Source organism: Galendromus occidentalis, unplaced genomic scaffold (genome assembly GCF_000255335.2).
Source record: "Galendromus occidentalis unplaced genomic scaffold, Mocc_1.1 scf7180000077511, whole genome shotgun sequence".
Lineage (NCBI taxonomy): Eukaryota > Metazoa > Arthropoda > Arachnida > Mesostigmata > Phytoseiidae > Galendromus > Galendromus occidentalis.
In genome coordinates, this window is record NW_003805499.1 from 929,847 (window position 1) to 953,246 (window position 23,400).

A 23,400-nucleotide genomic window follows, 5' to 3' on the forward strand; every position below is an offset into this window, starting at 1 on the left:
TCCAACTTATTCGTACGCAACTCGTATAATTTCTTGGCCTCGTACTCGACCATTCGGCTAAGATTGGACTATTGCATCCAGCAGAACCTTTGCCCCAATCGGAGAGTGTTCAATGAAGGGGGGATTTTTCTTTAAATTCTTCTCTCTTTATTATCGAAGGTCTTTGAGGCTGTCCCGACTGAGTGGCGCTTTGGTTCATTCTTCTAGTCTCTCCTTCCCTGAACGTTCCAACCAGACTCAATGAGAACGAACATTGAGTTTCATTGACGCTGGCGAGCTCCTTTCCATCGTTCGCTCAATGGGTGCAGAATCTCATAGAAGATCTTCCAACAATAGACCATCGAGAATGCTTAGCATACCTATCTTTGGCAAGGAACAAATATACAAATGCAGCTAATTCATGATTTCAGAAACGTTCGAGGTATCGAAAAAAATCAATAAATGTCTTAGATCTCGAATTTTTTCATGTTCTGACAGCTCGTATTAAAGTCAATCTTCCTCAAGCCAGTCGATGAGCCGATTTCTTCATGCATCTCGGAAGAAACCGCAGTTCGTTTCGACTCTTTCCCTTATAATTATAGGTGTTGGGCATCCACCGACACCAACTGCAGCTTTCATTTCTGTCTTTTTATTCAGTCATGCGTATCGTTATAATCGTCTTCGTTGTGATTTCAACAATGGCGTCGGTTCATGAGGATGGATCGTTAGCCATATCACAAGCGTATCACAGGGATAGCGAACTATATCGGGGAGAGAGATATCGAGAGTAGGGATTGCATTCAGATAAGACGAGGTTATGTACATACATCGCCAATCAGTCGAAATCAGTCGCATGGAGAACATATCGTCGACCTCAATCGTTTCTGCGAACAGTTCTCAAGAAGACAATGTGTACCGCGGAAAGAGTATCTCTCTGATTTATAATGATGCTCTTCAATCGGTATTCGAATTCCAAGTTAGTGGGATTCGGACACGGATTCATTGTCGATCGTCTACGCGAGGGACACAAACTGTCCTTGAAAACTGCTCCAGCACTCGATGATTGGTATGTATCGTGAAGTTTACGTAGAGGGTCTGTACATGACTTAGAAAGCAACTGACGGTCACGGTGCTCCGAGGCTCCGGTCGCTCCGGACCTCGCGCCATCGTTGCAGGAGCACCGAACACTTTTGACGGGGAACCGTCCAACTTCGGTCACCTGACTTGATTCTTTGTATAGCGTTGAGCCGACTCTCTCTATACGCGCTTAGACGTAGAATTCAGTGATTTTCAATTTCCGACCGCCCACCAGAAAACTGTCACATTCATCATGACATTTCTCCGTCCGTTGCCATCGGTTGACAAAAGGAGCGGCGAACCCGTCACACCTGTCATATGGGTTTGCAGATTTGATCAGGAATTCTCTCGTTTCCTCGGTTTCGATTTACATCGGGGAGGAAAGTTTCGATCGAATCGAACCACAATCGAACAACGTGGGACGATCCAAACCAGAAATCAATAATTGAAAGAGTGATGGGACTTCGATTTTCGGAGAAAATCGATTGAAGCAGGCTCACTCGCTCCTCAGCCTCACACTGAGCGTGATACAACAGCCACGTACAGAAGGACGATTGTCAACGCGACGCAATGGACCGGTCGAGAGCCGGAGGAATGCGGACTACTCACAAAGTTGTAGTAGGCGGCTGCGAGAAAACCAAGAATCCGATTTTCGTGATTCTGTAGAGGGAGAGCCGAATCCGACGCCGAAGACAGAAGATGTCCCCGCTTCATCAGTACCCGGGTGGTGACATCCATGAATTCCATGATCTCTGTCGACACACAGCGGATCTTGAGGTCCTGACCCTTGCTGAAGCCCTGGATTAAGGGGTCGGCCGAGTTGAGCGGGAACCTGAGCTCGTGGAAGTTCTGGGTGACATTGTTTTCTTGACGCTGGTAAGATTTGATCATTCGCGGCGAAGTGACTTCCTTGTCGTTGATGAGCCACATCGTCTTGACGGGCGTTCGGTTGGGATCCCCGTGCTGGGACGGTTTGCAGGTCAATTTCACGTGCGAGTTCAGACGACTGTATTCTTTCTGAGAGCCCGAGATTTGCGGCCCGTCCATTCGGCCGGATATCTCCACTTGCTGTCCTTTGTTCATGATTTTGATCTCTTCGCTACTGACGTTGAACTCCACTTTGATGAGTGATTTGCAATCGAGTTTCAGGGCTTCTTTCCAGAAATGACTCTCTGTGACGGTGAAGCTCAACACTTTGGTCACCATCGACCGGCCATCAGCGTCGAATGAGTTCGATACCAACGTGTGCTCGGCTTGGTTGGGCATCTGTAAGGAAGAATTCTCATATGGTATTCTGGGCTTTCCGCCGCGCCGACCCAATCTCGCCAGTCGAGTCTTCGGAGGAATCGTGGGACAAGTTTACCTTCATATCATTTATGTACAGCTCGAGATCAGCGTGGGGTTTGCTGGGTCCATAGCTGCAGGTGACGTTCACGAAGTCCCCCACCTCGTAGCTGCGGTGTTCGGACACTCCTGACACGACAAGTCCATTGGGAGGGAGCACTGTATCAAGAGGAGAAAAAATACGGTCAGAGGGAGAGCGACGGCCATCATCCACCAATGATCTTCACAACGACGACAGGCAGACAGCTCCGACAGTGTTTCGCTCCTCTCGGCGGAAAACCAAGGTATAATAATTCGACTCGCCCATCAATTAGAAAGCGGCTTGCTCGTCTAAGCTTTCAATGGACGGCTGAGGCACTTCTTCGACCGGCAATTCGTTTCTCTTGACGTCGTTTCTGCGAGAGGGACAATGACAACATCCACGCGCAGGATTAGGATGACCACCAGGAGCACAACAGGTAAATTTGTCGGAAAAAGCCACTTACGGGGCTGGATGGCCACGAAAAATAGTTCCTGGGGGAGCCGGTGCGATCATTAAAGAGAGGACCGAGCCAGCCTGTGAGCAAGCATGCGAGGGAGAGCGAGCGAGCACACATAGCAAAATAGCAATTCATTACGATGGACGCGCTTATAATGAAGAGGTAGACTAATAGGATATGCCGCTGCTCCTACTGCCTGTAACATTCTGGGTTGGGTGTCTAGGCGGATTGTATGAAGGCACAATATTGGGCTCTTCGAAAAAGTGCTCTCTGGTCGCGAATCCGGACGAATATCCATACGCGATACATTTAGCTGAGCATCCGCCGCCGCCGCCCAGAAATGAATGGAAACACGGGTTTTACTCCTTGGGAATCGGAGCATCTGAAGCTGCAAGGCCGAAAGTAAACACGCAAACAAACAAACGAATGGAGCAGGGAACGATACGACGGAGCAACGAACGGAACGAGCGACATTAAAAACGAACGTTCCTGAAATTGTGTTTCCGATGCGAACTACGTGAAGACGGTCGAGAACACGGGGGAATTTCCAACTGTTTGTGAACAATTTACACGAGCAGTGAACTCAGAAGTACTCTATGGTTGCGCGAGGAGCTTCAATGCATATAAAAGTGTTTGTGTGTAGACATCCTTGTTTCCGCAGCAGCAGCGGCGGCGCTTAAACGAGTGAGTCGTAGGTTTGCTGTCGTTGTCGTGGTTGAGGCTGCCGTAGGCGGCTTCCCGGGTCTTTGTAATTGCGTTTTGATTTTTTTCGTGTACTCGTCGTTGTTTGACTTCTTCTCGCGGAGATCAGGTCTACGCATGAATTTTGAAGTAGATAAAACAAGCCATCGACCATGGCGGTATCTGTCGCCTCGCGCTGCCAGAATAGCGTTTTTGGATGGAGCTGCTGCTGCTGCTGCGCGCGAGAAAGATCCGCCTTTCGGAAAAGCAGAACTACGTCAAGCGTCCCGAGCGTCGAGCGGTTTACCAAGGTCCATGAATAATCGACGGAGATAGCGGGTCGAGCCGAAGCTGACGAACGAACTTAGTTGGCTCAGAAGTCGACACAGGACACGTGCTACATGGCACCGCTTCTACCAAGCGTTCGACCACAAGTCCGTATGCGAACTAAGCGAACAGTAAAGCGAAGAAATTTGAGAGACTCTCCCGAACTTTCCCCACAGCCTCCGTAGGATATGGGCTCTAAAATACTTTGGCTTGAATTCATACCCGCGACTCCGGGGTAACATGATCTTTCTCAAGAAGCCTGTACGGTCCTCAGAGGAGGGCATAGCGTTGCCCTCAACTCCATCGTATCCGTCGCAAGACTTTCCGTCGCTTCAAGTCTAAAACTCGCTCTCCATCCGCTCTCGAGATTAGACTTCTGATACGGCGCGGATTACGTGATTCGAAGGTCCTCCTCCGGACAAGGACCATTCAAGAAGCTGCATAGAGAGGTGGGAATCGAGCACTTACCGACAACAGTCATGTCCTTGTGTGCACGAGCCGTGCGGAACTTCGGACCGTCTCCGCAGATCTCGCACCTGTAGCGACCTTCTGAGAACCTATCCGTGTGGCTGAGGAAGATGTTCGCGGGATTGGCTCTCGTTTGGTCCAGCTAGAAAAAAAATGTAAGCTGGGGTGAGTGGAAATCTCATAGAACCTAGGTCCGACGCCGTGTCAGTTGACATCTCGATTACGAGAGATATCCGGAGGTGATGTCCGACACTAGGAGAAAATTCCACCCAATCCAGTGACTTCAGCGGGGACGAGTGTTGAAACAATGCACGTATTCAAATTTTTCATTGTGACTTAAACAAAACAATGGATTTCAGCAGTTCCGCTCTGGGATTGGTGGCGTACTGATCCCAATTCTTCATTCCCTTTCGTACTCGCCCCGGCTCGCGCTCCTCCCCTCTCTGTCCAGAGAGTGACACGAGCCATAGGGTGCGGGGCAATGGAATTCGAGAGGGTCGGGTTGGGCTGGGAAAGATTCATCCCGCTGACACCCTCTCAAATATCCTATGAACTGACACCTTTCCTCCACACGAGAAGAAAAAGTAGAGAACAGCGCGCCGCACGAGCACAGGAGTCGCTCGCTCCGTATCGAAGAGTTCTGTAGCCCTCGCTAAGCCCGTGGATCAGAGAAAATAGAACAACGCCTCCTGAAGGGCTGGACTACCGATGAAGATGACCCAGCGCGGCTACGGTGGCGGTTCTCGAGCTCGGAGCTGCCTAGATCCCTGCGACTCAACAGTTCACCTGAGTGAAGGAGCGTTTCAGCCAGCAGCTCGTGAGGAGAAAAAAAACAACGCAACAGGTCCTATTCGCTCCAGCGCTCAAGAGGCGTTCTGGAACGCAGAGAGGCCGAGAGGGGGAACTTCATTTCCCGTCGGACGTCTAAGCGCGTAGCAAAATCCACCTGGGCACACTGACGCGAAAGCGAGCGGCTCAGGACATGGATTCGACCCATTTCGGAAGAAATCAAGCAGGAATCAAGAAGTAATCTAATGGCGGTAATCTCTCAATCGTGATAATCTCTACGGCGAAATTCGAGTCGGAGTTGGTTATTAGATACGCGGAGAGGGGTTGAGTACTCATAGATCGCACGAGAGTGTACAATGGGCTAGTTGTGAGTGTTGAGTCGAGCAATTGTGCATTGTCTGGGTCCCTCGGTGCGCCGATGGCCGTAGGCGGCCCTCGCTTGCGCGGACTGCTACATTGGGAAGGATGACCACTTATAATGGCATCCCGCGAGTAGCTTGTCGGACGAGCTGGGCGCTCGCCGGGTGCCTATCTGCCCGCAAAGCAGCAAGCAAGTCAATCCCGCCCTGGTCAACCCTGCCCTGCCTTAGGCCTAATAGCGTTGCTTATCAGCCTAATTAATGTCTGCGGGATTACCCCGAGAGCTGCTGCTGGTGCACCGTAAGTGAAAGTGCAGCTCTATTTGAGCGACTAATTCCTCTTCGAGTTCGCCTTAGCGGACCTCCAGTCGTGTCACTCAATAGAAAGTGTTTCTCGTGTTCTGCCTGTTCTTCCAGAGAGCGACAATACATACACTGAAGTTTATCTTCGGCTTACTAAGAAGTCGTTGGATCAAAATCCAATCACAGCCACTCTCGTGTGGCTTTAGCACGGCCCTGCCTAATAGAATTCGTGCATTCGACCCCGCAGTCGTCGAAAATCGGCCCGCGTGAATGTTTTTCCGGTGGCCTTACGTCATGCCTCATCATGGACAAGCCGTTTTCGTGGAATCCTCGTTAACAAAGCACGTCCGGCATCGGTACTCGATGCCGAGATTTCGGCTCGACGAGGTGAAGGGCATAAGTTTTCGAGAGATACTTACGTCGATATAAACTCCGCTCAAGTTGAAGATTTTGATCCTGGACTGCAACGGTTCCATTGGCATGTAGCCGAGAATTTCGACGTTGTCTTTGTACCACTTCAACGAGTAGAGGTCGTCTTCTCCTTGATCGTAGCTACAATTGAGCCAAGCACTTTCCCCCGCGAGAACGACCGACGGGACCGATAGGTGGGTCAGGCGCAATCCTGCAACAGAAGAAACATTTCATTACGAGGTCAGACTTCTTGTCTCTAAGGTCACCAAATTCGAGACAGCATCGAGAGAGTCTCCGAGAGGAGTATGCGAAATTCCGACCGAATTCGAATGAGAGAATATTTTTCTCCTGTCTAAGTGATTTCGGAGGAGAAGAGACCCGGAGCCGGACCGGGTTCTTCATCCGATGAGCCCCCGCGCGGAACGGCTTTCACACGAGGGTCAACGACTTCCGCCGTTCCTTGGTCGCGTCCTGTGAATTGTGAATCCCGAAAGGGCGCGAGCTATTCGTTGTCCTTTCAGCTATCTCAGTCAGTCAGTGAGGCGGGAATCTCCTTCGGTCTCCGATCCCTCCGATGTGATTTGTCGCCGCCATCTCCGGATCGCGTCGTCTTCGCATTTTTGGGCAGCCGAGTGAATTTACCCAAGACAATTCATCGCGATCAGGAGCCGAGCCTCCCCACCCCGCAGCGAGGAGCGCTCTCTCCTCTTTCTGCGATATGGACGTAATACGAGCATCGTCGATGGGTAGACAAACTTACAGATGGATTGGTGAAGGGGTAGAGATGGATAGAACATAAAAAAGCTCTAAAGCCGGGACACTTTCCAGGACCCCGTTTCGATGAGCTGCCGAGAGATCTAGTCGCGTAGTCGGCTCGCCAATTTCCGTTAACTTGGCTTAGCAGCCCCAGCGAACGAAGGGGCGATGGAGGAGGAGGAGACGACGACGACGACAGGAGCGGGAACCGAAGCCACTACAGTCGACTGCCGTCATGCTTAGGGCAAATACGGTGGCGATGCGGAGGCAATAGCGATACTCTGCCACCGAAGTTGGTGCACAGCAACGCAACGTCAACCGAGAGACTTTATGAAGCATATTAAGTAAGTCGACGGAGGCTACTTCCGGTAGACAGTTCGCGGGCATGGTAGCAGTTGGTTTTTTATGAACAGATAGATAGTGCAGGTCCACGAGAGGATGGCTGACCAAAAAATAGCTCAGCTCACGCAGTAGCTCCCATGGAAGCTCCAGTCGAGCTGAATACGTTCAACAGAGCTGCTCCGTTTTTTTCTTGGCTACAATTGACTCGCGTCGAGCGTATTTGTGCTCGCGCGAGTATCTCGGTCCAGTAGAGGCGATCTGTGCCCCTGACCTCTCTCCTTCTGCTTCTGGCTGATGCGGGGCAAGGGCACAAGATGAGATGCAGATCAAGACGAGATCAGTTGCGGCGGCAACAGCGACGACAGATCAACGGCCGAGACTGATTCTTGGAGATACCTTCTTGTTTTTTTATCCGCTCGTCGGTCCAGTGGTCCTGCTATCCGATCTGTCAATCAGGTTGACGACAGGTGGTAGGTATGCCAATCGGATCGAGCTCAATTATCCGACTCGTGAATGTTTCGACAATTTGTGACAAATATTTTCTCGCGCGGATGTATCATTATGAGCTCATATGGAAATTCGTTTCGAAGAGGTCATGCGGAAAGAATCGCTCTTCCACGCAAACCTGGGCTGATGATCTGATTACAGTGCCGGTCGGTTGGTTGGTTGGTTGGTTGACCAGCGCCCCTCTTTTCTCTCTCAGACCCATAACGAATAAATCTCCTCTCCGACGAAAGACGAAAATCGAACTTCCCCCATAGCAAAAGTCCCCGTTCTCATTTCATTAGTGTTGACATCGTCATCGCCTCCGCCATCATCAACGTCATCGTTCTGCTACTCCCCACTGAGTTATTTCCGCTCACTCGCTCTTCGGCTCAGACTCGCCAAATCTAAAGCGAGGAGGTGGTCGTCGTCTCAACTTCGAGTCGGCTCGTCGACTCGATGCCATCTCTCTTTCCGAATCTAAACTTCGGACGAACATCTGTAGTTTGTCGTTGTCCGAAAACGACGGCGGCTTTTGTCGGGAACCCGGACAGGGTCGAGGGGTCAGAACGCGAGGGGTGGAAATGAGAGACGATTTGTCCAATTCATGAAGAGTCAACTGTGTGAAGAACGGAGGGACAAACCTAATTCGCCTCTGATTCGAGCTCGCAAGGTTCCCTGAGTGGGGGAACCACCGGAAGGCACCGCCGATGACCCGGATAGGAGGAAGGAGGAGAAAGAGAATTTAAGATTGTGTCGGTTGCCACGAATCAGCGTAGCCAATCCGGCTCATCAGCCTTCGACGACGCATCGGGTCTGCTGAAGAGCTCCAGAAGACTCCCAGCCAGTCAGTCGGTCCACGAGTATTCCGTATCCATTCGCGAGCCGAAAGAGACCCTCGGCCCCGCGAGAGGCAACAGGTGTTTCGTCATCACCCCCGCTACAGCGCTTCGAACGTTTTCTTTCCGCCTTTTCTGCGTCGCCCAGCTGCGTGACCGAACAGGTTATTGTGGTGTGTCGGTGCAAATGCCTTCGTGGTGTTTGCACTTCCAGGTGTATTCCGGGCTGTGTCCACGGACGACTAGGTGCGTCTGGGAGGGACCGCGGGAAACAGGAAGACGGGGGTTTTGGCTGCTCACCTTCCTTTTCCGCTTCTCCGCCGCAACAACCGCCCATAACATTCGCCTGCTCTTTGACTCCCGCGCACACTTTTCATTGTCGCTCTTCTACGCGTTCCGTCCGCGATTTTCCCCTTCTTCCCGTTCTCCTCGCTCCGCCATCGCGGAACGCCGCCGCCGCCTTCGCCACCTTTGCCGCTGAAGACCGGCATCGGGGACGGCGGCAGCTGCGTTAGGTGGAGTCACACATTCATTCCGTTTTGTTGGAAACTCAGAGAGATAGCAGCAGCAGATAGCATATAGGGCCACGGACAGACGTGCCGACGAACGGACACACAGACTCACCACAGGATAGATGGGTCGGCCCATCCGTCCATGGGTCGGCGTGCGTTGTGAAGGGAGCCGCCGCCGCGGCTACATATGACAGCTATTCAAAATTTCTCCCTCTCGTCCTCATCTCTTTTTTCGGTTCCCCCGAAACTCCCACTCATTGCCCGCTCCGCCCTGTCCGCTGGCGTCGAGTATGAAACCAACTCCATATAAAACAATTATCCTGTCCAAGTCGTCCCACTCAGACCGACCCCCGCTTTGACTCCCCCGCCCCCTGCTCCCATTCCCATGGAGCGAGCGAGCGAACGGCCGGTCGGCCAAGCAACCAAACGACCGAGCAAGCAAGCGAGCGAGCGAGCGCAAACGAACGATCCACGAACGAACGAAGAAGCGACCATCCGAGCAACCCACCCCGCAGAGCGCAGCTTGACAGCTCGAAGCAAGGAGGAGATAGCAGAGAGGACGTTCGGTACGCTCTGTTCCTCTATCCGTAACATATGAGATCGGCAAAGATCGGCAATTGTCACTTTCTTTGTCTGTTTTATCAGCGTGCCGGGAGGCGCGCTTGTATGTAGTAGGTTTGCCTCATCGTCGGGCAGCGGATCGAACTATTTCACCTTTATTTCGAGAAGCCGCTCGTAAAGATCAGCTGCTCGTCACCGGCAGCAGCACTGACGCGGAGGATATTCGGCGAGGGAGTCTCCGTCGAGAGATCTCCCCCCGACAGAGGGTGTCGACGGATTACGGGCGATCATCGGAAACGCTATTGAAAGTTGCCGGCTTCAGCGGAGGATGTTTGAGTGCGCGCGTTAACCCGCCAGAAGTGGAGGCTCTCCGTGTGAACTGCGCTCGAAACAAGCAGCTCGGCGACCTATTAATCAGCATTACTTAAGGCGCTCGCTCACTCACTCGCTCGCTTATGGCTGGTTCCTTATGTACACGCAAACAGACTTTCAACACATGCATAGCACACGTGCACATCTTCACAAAAGGCTTCGGAGAGTTTTGCTGTCGACAGGCTGAGGGGTCGCATGGGATGAAGGAAGAGAAAAAAAAGACCCCGTTTTCATATTGCTCAAACATCATTCTCTCGCTCCCCGCTGCTTGACATAGATCTTAATTTGAAGTGAATGCCGCCGACCACCAGTTCTTCCTCGCTGCGCACGTCGACTCCCCGCCTGTCGCTGGAACCAACTCTGTCTGTCTGGGACCGGCTGAAACACGAGACTACTACGACGACGCACATGAATGGAACAAAAAAAATGTGCGGGCTACCGGCTGCGGTACGAGACTTATCCCTCGGTGGGGGGAATCGCTGCGAATCGATAGCCTCCCTATATGTATGTGGTTTATGAAAAGCGTGGACCGCTCCCTTTCTCTCCCGAAGCTCTTCGCGAGGGCATCTGCACCCCGAGTCATCGGTCGGAACCCCTGCCGAACAATAGTTCTCTGCACCAAGTCCGGAATCGAGTCGGCGGCCGTCTGCGATATTCTCATCGAACGATCTATGCGTCAGACGCTGCACTGTCGACGCGAAAGATCTTTAAAACGCCTCGCGACAAGGTCAACGCGGGGCGAATGCCGATGTAGGGGAAATGAAGCATCACTTGTGGATTATTTGGGCTCCTTTCAAGCTTCCGTTCCGAGCGCGGTCGATGCTCGGAACTCGGTTCGACCGAATACGGGAATTTCAAGGAAAAACGCATCGTCGAATGTATTACGTATTGCGGCAGCTGGACGATGACGTACCAGAATGACTGACTAATTATTTCGCTTTGAATAATTACAGCTGACTGACTGGTTCCTCCCCGACTCTGCTTCTCGCGCTCGCTCGTGCTCTCGCGCAGCGAAGAACGTGCATGAGGCTGTATCTGAAGTCGACCGAAGTGAAAGCTGAGCTTGTCAAATTAAAAAAATGTTTCCAGCGAAACGACTGCTTGTTCACTTACTCAGAGGCATCACGTATTCCGCGCGTAAGTCTGAAGTTTTTATTTCAGCATTTAGCTTGATACTCTGGTAAGAGAAGCCTTCAACGAGCTTCAAAACTTCATAAATATTATTAACTTTGTGCGGCGGCAGCTGCCGCCGACTGAGGGTTGTACGCATCCGGGTGGGAGAGGGGGATGGGGGGAGTCGAGAGTGAATTTAGGGATAAAAAAATTGAGGATTGAGGCCGCTCTGCAAATTCCATCCCGCCACCCCCTCCCGATGTTGTGTTGTTTAATTTGCAACAGAAGAAGAAGATCTCTTCCATCATCAGGCTCATCATAGCTGTTGCTACTCCATTCGTTTGATAAAAGAAACTTTTAATTTAGCTCACTCTCGGCGCTCGAAACCGCCGAGCGGCGCTCAGAAACGCTTTGCCACCGTCCTCATGGTAGTTCGAACAGGTGAGCTTTTCAGTCGATATGCTGCTTCAATTTAAAGTTGTTGAGCTACGAGTAGATTCCATCGGTCGGAACGATTCGATCGGTGCTCGTTCCATCGATCTGAAGATCGCCCGGAGGAGCCACCCGAGCTTCAGCCAGCGATTCAACCGTCAAACTATTCGCAGCGAACGAGTCAACCGATCTGATGGTGGGCCTGCCTCCCACCGATGCGAGGGTCGTCCCCGAGACCAGTCTCCGACAGGAACTACGATTATGATTATTATTAGTGACGGGTGGCGAGATCATTAATAACCGATTCGTTGTAATCAACAACAACCCTCACCACTGGTCTCACTGGCGGCTCCCATTAAATTTTCAGTTAACTAGCCACCCCGATCTCCGCTCCACTGGTTTCGGTCCGATTCGAGCTCGAAACCTGCTCGCGGGCCAACCTCAAATTACGCAGGGCGACAAAGCTTAAATTCAAACCCGTCCGTCTGGCTGTGTTTGTGTCCACTCGGAGATAAAAACGCGTTGCGACCACCCTTCACCCCCGCTCAAGTATCTCTCAGTTGGCCGCCTTTCAAGCGGCCAGGCAAAGCTTCGGCAAACGGAAGGCCACGCGACGGAAGGGCAGCAGCGTTAATTGCACGCCATACAGCATAGATAGAGAGTAGCGACCAGCAGCGCTAATGGGCTGGAATGCTCGCACACAATTCTACTGGCCAACCGCTCGTTCGGTCCACCGACCAAGGGACGAACTGAGGGCGCGAACCTAACGCGATGCCGTTTTCTCTAGGGGTAAGCGGCATCGCGGGAATGTGAAGGGCTCCGGAACCGATGGAAGCGGATGTAAAACGCGAGGGCTTCATGCTCGAGGGGGAGCATCGGGGAACGATGCCGAGAAATGGGGAGGGACGAAAAGTCCAACGAAAGCCCGAGTGACTGACCCGTTCACCTCATCTAAGCTCATTTGTTCGACCTATTTGTAACCAACGAGCAATGCGGTGCTCAGCCCGCACCGAGAGAGGTTCGAGGCTCGCACTCCATTCAATACCATGCGGTCCAGGTCATCTGTTAAATTTATGGTTCGCTATTTGTCTTCACAGTGACAGTAGACCATGAGCTCTCTACAGTGGGAATTCCTCTGTCCTGTCGTCCGAGATATTTGATTGATGGGGAACTTGATTCTCACCGCAGCTAATTCCGATGCTATAGGGAAGAGAATGCGTTCTAAATAGCTCATTCCCACATAAGAAATTCTCTCTTACAGCCTTATCTTCAAGGCTGACCAGCTCTCAGAGAAATTTTCACCTTTGAACAAATTCAATTCGTAGGATGGGGAAGGGCTCAGATTTTCTCCGAAAGCTGAGTTGGATTAGTCATGTCAGTCTCCGCGAGGATCATGATTACGGTGGAGTCCTCTTCGTTGTCACCCCTCGTTTCCGTAGTCATGAACAATGAATACTCGACGACGTGATCAGAGTTTTATTCGACTGTGGCGTCAGCAGAGATCGACGAGCCGACATACGGGACAGGGAATCTGAATCTAGAGGAACAAAGAAGATTACACACAATAGTTCGTCGGTGGCTCGATCGGCCTATCTCTCCCTCTCTCCCGGGCCCGTTCCTCCGTCCTACTAACTGTCTTACGGTGCTTAACTGGCTGGTAGGCAGGTTAACTGGAAGGCTGGCTGGCTGTCTGCCTCCCTGACTGACTAAAGCGCGTTCTCCATTCAACGTCGCAATATATTCCGTCGTAGAGTTGCTTCAAGTGACTCAGTTAGTTAGACACTGAAGGCGTGCGAGTGGAGAACGTTCATCTGTCGGTCGCGCGCCCTTGTCTCCGTTCTCTCCTATTCGTGGTGTTCATCGTGAGAGTTCTCCGCTCTCGTGCATCTCAACAATCTTTCTCAGCACCTTAGCCAGTCAGTCAGCCTACCAACCAACCAGCCGTCCACATTAAACTGGGTAAACTTTGCCGGAGTCCCAACTGCCTCGTCCCCGCACCCCCTCCCCCCTGTTCCTCAGTCGGCCGACGACAAGTCGGCAGGCGAACGCGCTCAACCTTCGCCGTCACCGCCCGAGGGACCTGCGGCAGTCGGAATTGCCAAGCGGACTCACAAAGACTTTCGCGGCACGGATATGGAGACGGAAGATAGGAGCTAGTTTCTCTAGTGGCCCCGGCTTCGTCTCCACAATGACTCGATCCCATCGGGACCTTTAGACCTCTCCAACCACAGACGCTCCGCCGAGTCCAGGATAAGAGACTTGGTATAGATCATACGGGGGAAGTTGTCAAACGGAAAACCATTCCGCGTTCCACCTTCCATTCGTATGCAAACGCTTTTTCGCGATCCTCGTAGGCCTCCGTGACGACCAAGCATGGTCCCTCGGTAATTATCTCGTTGCCACAAGTTTCCGAGTGTCTTGACTTTCTCGAATTTTCGCAGGGCAGCGTCGTCGATCGGAGAGACCGTAGTAATTTCCATCGGTTCCGAGCTGACTGAGACAAGGAATGGGGCGCGGAAACGGTCAACGAGTTTTCGGTGGGCTCGTCGCGCCACGGCACGGCGTTGGCTGGTTCGTTGATGATCCGCTGGTCTTCCGTAGTCGACTGCGTGCCGTGTGTCTCGCCTGTAATCGAGCCTCTGCGTTGGGGAGACACATTTCTCGCTCGGGTCGTTTGCTCACGCTTTGCAACGGCTTCAGTGCCCACTCTTCTTCATGCCTGAGGTTCTCGCCCTTCATGTCCTCGACCTCATCCACACTGTTGTCCTGGCTCTTGTCGTCGCCGCCACCGCCGATGACGATCTCCGAAGCGGAGGGCCCGCCGACCCAGCATCGCAGGCTCCTCAAGACCCCCGAATCGCGGCCGGACGGCCTCGCTCACCTAGCAGAGCTGATGGGGTACTCTCACGGTAGGCGTCAATGTTATTGATCATCATTTTGGCGTCCATTCAATGCATTGTTGCTTTTTCTCCACATGGATTTTTCGACCCTCGACCCGGAATGTTCCGCTTTTTCGCCCCGGGTCCGCCCCCTTCCCCTTCAGCTTTTGTTTCTACGCGCCGTTCGGGCTCTGATGAGTATTGCATTCGAAATGGGGCCATGACCCTGATATGCATACATTCGTACATACATTTGGGTGAGGCAATCTGTGACGAAAAATCGAATGGCCAAGCGGGGAAGGAGTTCGGCCTCGAGCAGCCTGTTTCCAGATTTTCCTTCACCTGGCCGGAGCCAATTGAGAGCAAAAGCCAAACTCAATGGGACCTCTATCCGAGTCCTCACGGTGCGACCCCGGGGATTCGACACTTACGAGTGTTCTTTTGTCGGTCACCCCTTACCAACGATCGGTCGGTCCGGCGCCGACCGCTCCAACGACCGACTGCAAGGAGGGAGCTAGGCACGGACGAACAGGCGGTAAAAATTGTTCCGATTCTCGTTCGCCGACCGATAAAAACTACGCCGACCTTGACGCGTATTGAATCGGAGTCTCACAGGCGGTGCGCGCCAGGATCGACGCTCTCGGCGAGCGAGTGGCACGGCGGGTCGGAAGTGACACGTGTTCCGCTCCGCCGTTCAAACCAAGGAGGTTTATTCAAACTCCATTCAGTCTTTCACTCGTCCCGTCGTCCCACACCCGCTTCTGGTTCTGTTGTTCTTCTGGCGTCGATAACAACGTCTCAAACGGAGCTGTTGACGTTCCGTCAACATTTTACACAAACATTCGGAAGCGCGGGTCAAAACGTCACGTCGCAGGCATCGTCTCTCCGTGAGAACACACGAAAGACACGAACAACACCCGCTTGTGGGTAGGTACTTATGTATGTATAACCAACTAAGTCAAGCGACCGCAAGCGACTCGTCGAACCGGTTGAGAAGTGTCACATACCTCTATTGAAAATCACGGGCCGGCCGACGAGTCTGGGAAAGCTGAAGACGCTCAGATCGAACCGGATGTTCCCAGATTAAAGTGAATCTTTTTTCGTTGAGATCTCTGTTCGTAGCTCGTCTTACGGCTCCCTGTCACAGACGACGTGCTCATCCCGCCTGACCTGTTTGACAAATACGCACAGGTTCCTTTCAAAGAGTTGATCCGATAGATCGCACAGAACGAACAACGTGAGACGTCCAAGTGAAGGATGGAGCTCTTCACGGAGTTCAAATGAAACGTAACAGATCCTCCTTTTCATACCCGATACCAGAAGAAGAATTCCTACCGCCTGATCCGGTTATACTTTTGAATTTCGAAAGGCGATCCGTTGCGTAGCCTGGCATCGGTTCCCGAGAACAGTGTTTTCTGTATAGAACCCATTTCTCTTGGAAAAGGGAAAGAGCCGTGCGAGCGCTCAGGATTGTCCCTCGATGGGTCGAGGCATCGGTCCAGCGAAAGAAGGGTAGTTGATTCTTCCCACGAGAGCAGGGAGACAGAGTTAACAGAAGCTGAGCGAGATTAGGGACATGTTAGTCGTATGCGGACCGTCCCCTACGATTGTTAATCGTTGCTCCATTAGTTTGTATTTGATTGTCTGTAGTCGTTTTCCCGTTAGCTGCTCGGCTCCGATGATGATGTTTACTAGTTCATTGACTGACCCTCGTTGCGGATACCCTCACTCGGATTTCTTTTCGCTCTGTCGGGGCCGGCCTCCCCTTGTCGGCTCGCAAGTGTTCTACTCGCAGACCGACCCGGCTTCCTCCGACCGCTCTCTATTGAAAGGCAGGGTTCTGCTATCAATTTCAATAGTCGGGCTCGTTGTTTGGCCACTTTTTTTGTGCAATGGCGGAGCGAAGCAAGAGGAATTTTCGAGGAGAATTCGCAGCGAGAGGAAGAAGAAATGCAGTCGGGTGGGGCGGTGGAGTCGCGTCCCAGCACACAGACTAGATGAGCCGTGGCGAATCCGTTGAGAATATTTCACTGATTTGCAATTCGATTATGTCGTTTCCCCTCCCGACGAAATGACAACGAATGCAAGCGTGATCGTGTGTGGCTTCTGCAGCGGACATCACTCTCTGCAAATCGCACTCAGAGACAGGACACGATGGAAGAAAAACACCACGAACAGATGATGAATAACACATCCTGTTCTGCCTTTGGTCAGTCGGGGGACGAGATTTGAGCAGTTCGCAATCCTACTCTCCGCGGTCGGTTGCTCTGTGGTTCGTTCGTCTTCCGCTCCGTAAAGGTCCGTGGAACGCTGGCCGTCCCCCTGCCGTCACCCCCCTTCCATTCCTTTCCTCGTCCCTTCCGCAGACCAATGCGTGCACGCACAGATTACGCCGAAGAATACCCTTCGCAGGAGGAGGAGGAGGAGCCAGAAACCCGCAAGATGATGTGTAGTTTTGTTTCTCGCAGAAGGAATAGAGTCGTACCTTCGCGAGAAGACGCAACTCATGCTTTGAAGTGGGGCGAGGGGGAAGGATTGGAGGAACCGGAAAACCGACGCAGTAGGAGTCAGAACGGCAGCGAAACAGTACGTTGCACGGCGCCGGACGGATGATGCATTGAAGGATAAGCTCGAAGTGAAAACAGCGAGACGAAATGAAAATATGCAGCCACGACCTGCGCCGCCGCCTGGCTAGCAGCAGTCACAGCAACAGCGGCTCTACGCATCAATTTCTATCTGACAGCAGTAGTAGAGGAAAACGACATTTTTTTGCATCTCCGTTCGCTTCTGCTGTTCGTTCGACTCCCGACGGAGGATGAGAAGGAGTAAAAAAAATACTCTTCCCCTTAACCGCTCTCCGGGGGCTCCGACTGAGGCAAGCTCTTGCGCGGAAAAAAAAATACGACCGACGACCGATGGACGCACACAGAAACACTCCGTACGTAGCTACCAGATGAGGAAGAAAGGACGGACTGACTGACTGATAGATGGGCGAACAGACAGTCCGGGAGAGCGGTTGGTGCTCCAGTTTTCCCGGAGATTTGAGCCTTCGGTTCCATCCGAATCCCTCAGCACAGACTTCGCGCCGACTCACTGGCTGGCTGGTTGGGTGACTGACTGTCGCCCGCCCGTCTGCCCGCTTGCTCGACGGCCGACATAAACAGACATACACGGAAATCTTGCATACCCGTCCTTCTGCTCGTCTCGGTGGCAAGATACATTCACAGACGGGTAGACACGGACGCGTGCAGGGAAAGCGAGCTCTCTTTCCGATCATTCTTACGCAAAACAAGCAAACAAAACTGACTGTGTCCTTTAGAGACACCTGTTCAGGGACGGCGGCGGCAGCAGCAGCAGCAGCAACAACGGCCGCCGTTTTTGTGCTCCCAGACGTGATGTCCTGATGTTATGATGCGTTCATTCGATGTTCCACCCTGATAGAAGTTCTTTCCACCGCCTCACCCGCTCCCGAATGGCTAATAGAGGAAATGTTTTTTCCGGGAATAGACTGGGAGACCTCTCCTTGTATCATTTCTATTAGGTATACCTTGCCTCCTCCTCCGACCTGAAACCATAGGATCGGACCGGGGATTCTCATAACGGTCGGCAGCTCGAGTTATATTTTCCGCTTCAGACACATTAGCGATAAAAGCGTCTCGTCTTGCTGCGGTCGGATCATTTATTAACCTACACAGCATCGATAGGTGAGCCATTGCGTCATCCCATCTGGAATGATTGCTTAAGAATAGCAGTTCCTTCGGAGTTTCCGAGTCCTGAGTCCTCCGAAGTCTCGGAGGCCAACCAATGCGACGCCTTCTGCGGCTTATACCACAATCCGATGGCAGAAATGAAGCATGAATTGTGCGCAGAACTTCGCTATGTGTGCACGCAGGACAGGCTGGAAGGTATTGTTCCGGTGATTCTCTTTTTCACGGATTGCTCTTGTCGATGTCGGCCGCTGTCGCCGTTGTCGTCTGGCAGCTGCTTGTTCAGATGGACTCTGGTTGCCATGTGTGTGAGCCTTACAAGGAATGCTACTTAGCCTTGGAAGGATAGCGAGAGAATTTTTCTCAGGACGAGACAGGGAACAAAACTGCTGCTGGCTCTCCTGAAGGATGTCCGTCGAGCTAAGAAATCCTTTCAGCCGCCAAGCAAGAAGAGCTCAGGAGATGCGCCTCATCGGGTTTTAGTTGACCATGTCGTAGTCGCGCACTCGCTCGGCCCCTCGCCGGCTGGGTAGATGATCGGACCGGTCGACTGGCTGGTCGGCTTCCTTGCGTCGCTGCTTCAAGACGCGAACCCTTCGCTAATAGTGGAGCAGGGAGACAGATATCTCCTGCCCCGTCGTCGTCGTCGCTGCCGCTAACTGCAGTGGAAAAGTCAGCGATTCAGCGAGAGGGAGAAAGTGCGCGAGACAGGAATTGGAGCGGGAAGTTGGGGGAGAAGTACTACGGCTTCCCCGCGCGGCGCCACTCCCCGCTAATTTAGCGGCGGAGCAGGAAGTCGATTTACGAGAGGAAGTTCCTGTTAAGTGGACTATAGCAGCAGCGGCAGCACAGAAAGCAGCCAGACACACGCACAAAGTCATTGAGAGGGAGGTTGAGCCGGGAAAGTTGAAGTTCGTGATTCACAGTTGTTCATACATCCATTCATTCACTCTCTCCGATGCCGTCATCCGTTCATTGCCTATGCCTTCATGAGCGAACCCTGCACGAGTCTTTCTTCTCTTTTTTTTAGTAGTCGCCCGATAGCGCTGCTGGCACTGGTGCTAGTGAGTCTGCCGCCGTCGTTGGTAATGCTTCGCAGACATTCAACTCTCAGACAGTGGGCATGGAGCTTTCGCAAACAAGCGAACACAAACAGGAAATATGAAATAACAAACGCGCGCAATGTTCGTCTTGATGACTTGTACGCAGCCGAGAATTCGTCCTCAGCTCCTCAACTTCGTAGTCAGCGAGGATCTCTTCACAATGCGACGCCATTGAACTCGCTGCGAGTTCTCCGACGCTATATGGATGTTTCTCGAGACCAGATTCCCCACGGAGGGTATACTCCTGATCGGAGGATCCCGTCAGATCTCTCGGTACTCGCAGGGACTGCATATCCCGGAGCTGCGATCCAATGAGCGGAACTGATCGCGAGGATCTCGCGATATCCACTCGGAGCGCGCTAGACTGTCCCCGCGCGCGCTGTCCCCGGCTTTTTTTTTGCAGCGAGCCGCTCATCAGTTTGGACGGCTTGGGTGCCTGTCGTAACACTTTCAAGGGAAATGATTGAATCCCGAACCGAGCTCCTTCGAAAATATCACCAGACTTTGAAGATGTCGCAGCCTAAATGTAATGACGATGAGCTCCGTGATCTCCTGACTTTGTCGGTCGGCGCATCTGTCGAACGACATTGTTATCTACTACTGCCGACGACGGTAACACGACGAGCCCCGCGGCGACTCAGTTTGGATTTTCATCCTCGCCGAACTTTTTCCATGTCCTCCTCCCTTCGCTCACCGGTTCGCGTCTCTGTCAAGCCAGAATGTAGCGATCCCCCTGAGTCTCCTGCTTTTTTGAAAAAAAAAATAGAATCTCGATCAGAAAGGTCACTGGAGCTGAGGAATTCGATGAGCGTTTCGAACGATTGAAGCGAGCGGTTGGGTTTGAGTTGTGGAAAAACAAAAGTTTTTGCTTGTTCCAATCACCGATCCGTCTTTCGTTAAACATTTTTGTTATCCGCTGCCGCTATCTGTCGTCTATTGAGGCGAGTCGTGCTCTCGGATTCGTTCAAAATTTGGAGCACGTGCCATAGCTCGAGCTCCGACCGAGAGGAACGGCGAAGGATGCATCGAGACCGGGAATGACACGACGAGCAGGATATTCAATATTTATCGAGGAGGATCTTTCGGGATAGAATGCAATAATTATCAGGCGGATGGGAATATTTCGGAGCGATGAGCGTGACCCAAGGCAGAGCATCAAAGGAACTCCAATCGCGGAAATTCCATGAGCGGCACTCAAATTCTATCACAGGAAGGCGTCGAATGTCGGGCGTGGGGACGATTAGCCACGATTCGCCGATGAAAAATTCAGCCTAGTTACTTGAGAGCTTATGGGAAAAAAATCGCTCGTTGAGCATCCACGTCACCGGAAGAAGGTGAATACCATCTAGGGAGAGAGAGGGAGAACATTATTGAGCGAGTGGCAGAGCGTTCCAAGAGTAGAAGCACGGGTCGAGATGGAGCCAGGTCGAGACCGGGAGGGAGATATTTCAAAAAAAGAGAGGGAGCCCCGGACCGAAAATATACAGATGGCAAAACGGTGAGCGACGATGGAGATAGCCGAGAAGGTGGCAAGTGGCTGGACAAGAACTGCGGAAGCTCAACCGGATGAGATGTTTATCTCCGGCGCGATCCGCCGCCGCTGCCGCCGATCGGAGATAGGCGACAACCGCATGGCGAGCTGACGAACCAAGGGTCCTGGTAAGCAGCTTCCTATCCAGAGAAGTGCTTTACTCACACCCCGAGATCCCCATCGGCACCGAGCCAGGCGGCCTACGAGTCGACCAGGCAAGGCGAGCAGGCTGCTGGGCGGGCGGGCGAGCGTGCGGGCGGTACCGGTAATCCTTTTGATGGTATGTTTTATTTATGGACACTTCTACTCACACACCACAAGACGCAAGTGAGAGATCTTCCTCCCAGTATCGCTCACTTGCTCCCCTCACTTGGCCCGAAGTCTCTCCCTGCTTTCTCCTCCCTGTCGGAGGACAGGCTGCTGGTTCGCCCTCTCGGTGACTGGTTGAGGTGAAAATCTTCGAGCTGCCGTCGCGTTGGATAGAAAAATAAGCAGAGATCATCATCATCAACACAGCGGGGGGCGAGCTCACATTGAACATGGGCATCCGTTTCTTTTCTCTCTGTCTTCAAAGCTTCTTCTTCAAGCTTTCCCGCTCGACGGAACAAAAAATCTTTTTTCGCGCATCCGAAATCAGGATAAAGTCAATGCAGCGACGGAAGAAGCTGACTTCCCCAGACGGCTCTCTCTTTGTCTTTCTCCGAAACATAGGATCTGCTCTCTTCACCGGGCTTTGCTCTTGTCCGCTCCGCGATCGGTACGTTCCGCGGTATTCGGGACGACCTGCTCTTCCAGAATTCACGAGCTCCCGCGGTTCGATCATCGGTTTGCGGCAAAAACGGCTCCGCGAGGCTCGAGATGCTGCGTCAGTAATGGAAACGAGATATCGATGATTCCTTATCGATTGGACGTTCCGGAGGATCTAATGAAAACAATCGAGTTGATCGAAACTTTCGATGAGACCACGCTTCCGACAGAGTCATTTCGCACAGCATCGTACTGATGGAGGAATTCCCGCCATTCGGATTTTCGCAAATGTATTCGGCAAGGCTCCGATCGTGAAGCACCCCACAATTTCCGGAAGGAAAACCAGAGCGAGGACGTTGACTTCCCGCCCTGGTATGAGTGGATCTTCGTGTCGGCTAACCCCAAAACAGATATGCGAGCGATAGGAGAACGACATTCAGCGAGCTTAATAGAGGCCTCCCACAAGCGGCAGCAGCGTCGTTCGAAAAAATATAGAGGAGATCTAGACGACCCGGCACGCGATCTGTTCGAACTGACTGAGACCGCTGCTTCCCGCTCAGTCTCCATAATTCAGATCGTTCGGCGACTGGACTCGGTCGTTTGCTCGAGGCATGGCTTGCCAGCGATGTTTCAAAGCGAACTCCAGCGCGTCGTGAACGGAGCCCCATTTTATGTTCATTGCCTTATTCTCGCGCACATTACGAGTTTATCTATCATCGTATCCGATCATCGCATCGGCGTCAGCGCGTGGAAACTCTCGAGCCGACCATCCGGCGGCTAGATCCACTACAAGTACTCGTCGAGTAGCACCCGACAAATCCGTGGCCGCAACTTTGTCTGGGAACTCTCCCAGCCATTCGAACACTCAATCCTTTAGAGGGCACCCTTCCTCGACCAATCCATCAAGCACTAAATGTCCGGATAGCAGGCTCGAAAAACGAAAATCCACCAGATAGCTCAGCGGATGTTTATTTTTCATATTGGGTTTTTCATCTCGGAGGCCGAGAGGCTCGTTGACGGTTTTCCAGAATTTTTTTTTCTTCTTCTAGAAAGCATCAAGGGTTTAAGCGCCTTCCGTCGTTCTGAGGTGGGGAAAAAAATAGGAGCGAGAGACCGACCGTAAATCTGTCATAGTCGACGACGGACCCCATAGGGATGGGAACGAATCGCCGGAGACAGAATAAGAGCGTTCTCACACGATCCAATCAGGAGTTCATCATGTACGAGGCGTACGAAGAGCTCCATTCTAGTATAGTAGATCCGTGGCCCTGGAACCTACGGATCTCCGAATAGGGATTGGAAGTTGAAAACTTGCAGGCCTCGAATCCGCCGAGGCATTTCAGGACGTGAGGACCGAAACTAGAACTGACTCATGTCATGAGCTCGACAAGATGCGACGTCATGGCAGTTCGAAAGTCTCCGGCAAGAAACGAAGACAGCTCCTCGAAACGCTCAGGTGGGATTTCTTTTCCCGCCATTTCGCCTAGTTCCAGCAATGACACGATGCCGCCTCTTCCCACCGTCATCTGAGCAAACCCGGCTTGCCATCGCAAAGTACCTCGGGTAGCCGCCTCAGTTCGCGCGATTCGGGCCTCGGATTCCAGAGCCCTGGAATAACTCGTCTATCATCGACGGAGCTCCCTTGAATCCCCAACAGTCTCACTTTGCGGTTTCTCCGGTTTCTTGTATTGTCGAGCAAGCTCTGCCAACATCCCCACCCGAAGTGGTCGGTCGGTCCGTCCTCTGCCGCCCGTTTCCTTACCAGGCATCCAGCCGTACTTTTAGCCGAGAGAGTCATTCAGCCCA

The 23,400-nt window shown here is 52.4% G+C and overlaps 1 protein-coding gene across 1 annotated transcript; it reads right to left on the minus strand.

Moving 5' to 3' along the window:
- Nucleotides 1-1,569: 1,569 nt before the first annotated feature.
- LOC108864718 (uncharacterized) lies at nt 1,570-14,563 on the minus strand. The gene is made up of 5 exons (XM_018640882.1): nt 14,509-14,563; nt 6,226-6,428; nt 4,356-4,497; nt 2,420-2,559; nt 1,570-2,322 (listed from the first exon to the last, which is right to left on the minus strand). The coding sequence occupies exons 1-5, from the start codon at nt 14,561-14,563 to the stop codon at nt 1,570-1,572; spliced, it is 1,293 nt and encodes a 430-aa protein (XP_018496398.1).
- Nucleotides 14,564-23,400: the final 8,837 nt, after the last annotated feature.